Genomic DNA, 345 nt, shown 5'->3' on the forward strand with positions numbered 1-345 from the left:
GTGTGTGTGTGTGTGTGTTTGGGTTTAGCCATTCAAAACTACCATAGTATGTGATAAACAAAACACAAGCTGCTTTTAAGCTAATTGTTTTGCTCATTGTGTTTTTGTCACAGTGGAGTGGAGGAGCCGTCTGTTCTGCTCTCATTGGACCAAACGTTCCAAAGATATTTGAGCTGAAACTGGAGTCTGAAGAGACCAACATTCTCTTTATATCTTTCTGTAAATGCCCTTTGTATTTTTTTTTTTATTAAACTTGAATATTTTCATTCTGAAAGGATTGTTTTCTGCTCTTCTTGCACATTTTGAGTAAATCTTTTGTCAAGGATCCTGATAAAGATTGAAGTT

At 35.4% G+C, this 345-nt stretch overlaps 1 protein-coding gene across 1 annotated transcript in view; it reads left to right on the forward strand.

The window, feature by feature from the left end:
• The window catches only part of epas1a (endothelial PAS domain protein 1a), a 10,454-nt gene extending 10,180 nt beyond the window's left edge, over positions 1–274 (forward strand). The window contains exon 8 of the mRNA XM_014007076.1: positions 114–274. Within this exon, the coding sequence (XP_013862530.1) occupies positions 114–177 (64 nt within the window). The 3' untranslated portion in view covers positions 178–274. The remainder of the gene's footprint in view (positions 1–113) is intronic.
• Positions 275–345: the final 71 nt, after the last annotated feature.

Source organism: Austrofundulus limnaeus, unplaced genomic scaffold (genome assembly GCF_001266775.1).
Source record: "Austrofundulus limnaeus strain Quisiro unplaced genomic scaffold, Austrofundulus_limnaeus-1.0 Scaffold39, whole genome shotgun sequence".
In the NCBI taxonomy this organism is placed as follows: domain Eukaryota; kingdom Metazoa; phylum Chordata; class Actinopteri; order Cyprinodontiformes; family Rivulidae; genus Austrofundulus; species Austrofundulus limnaeus.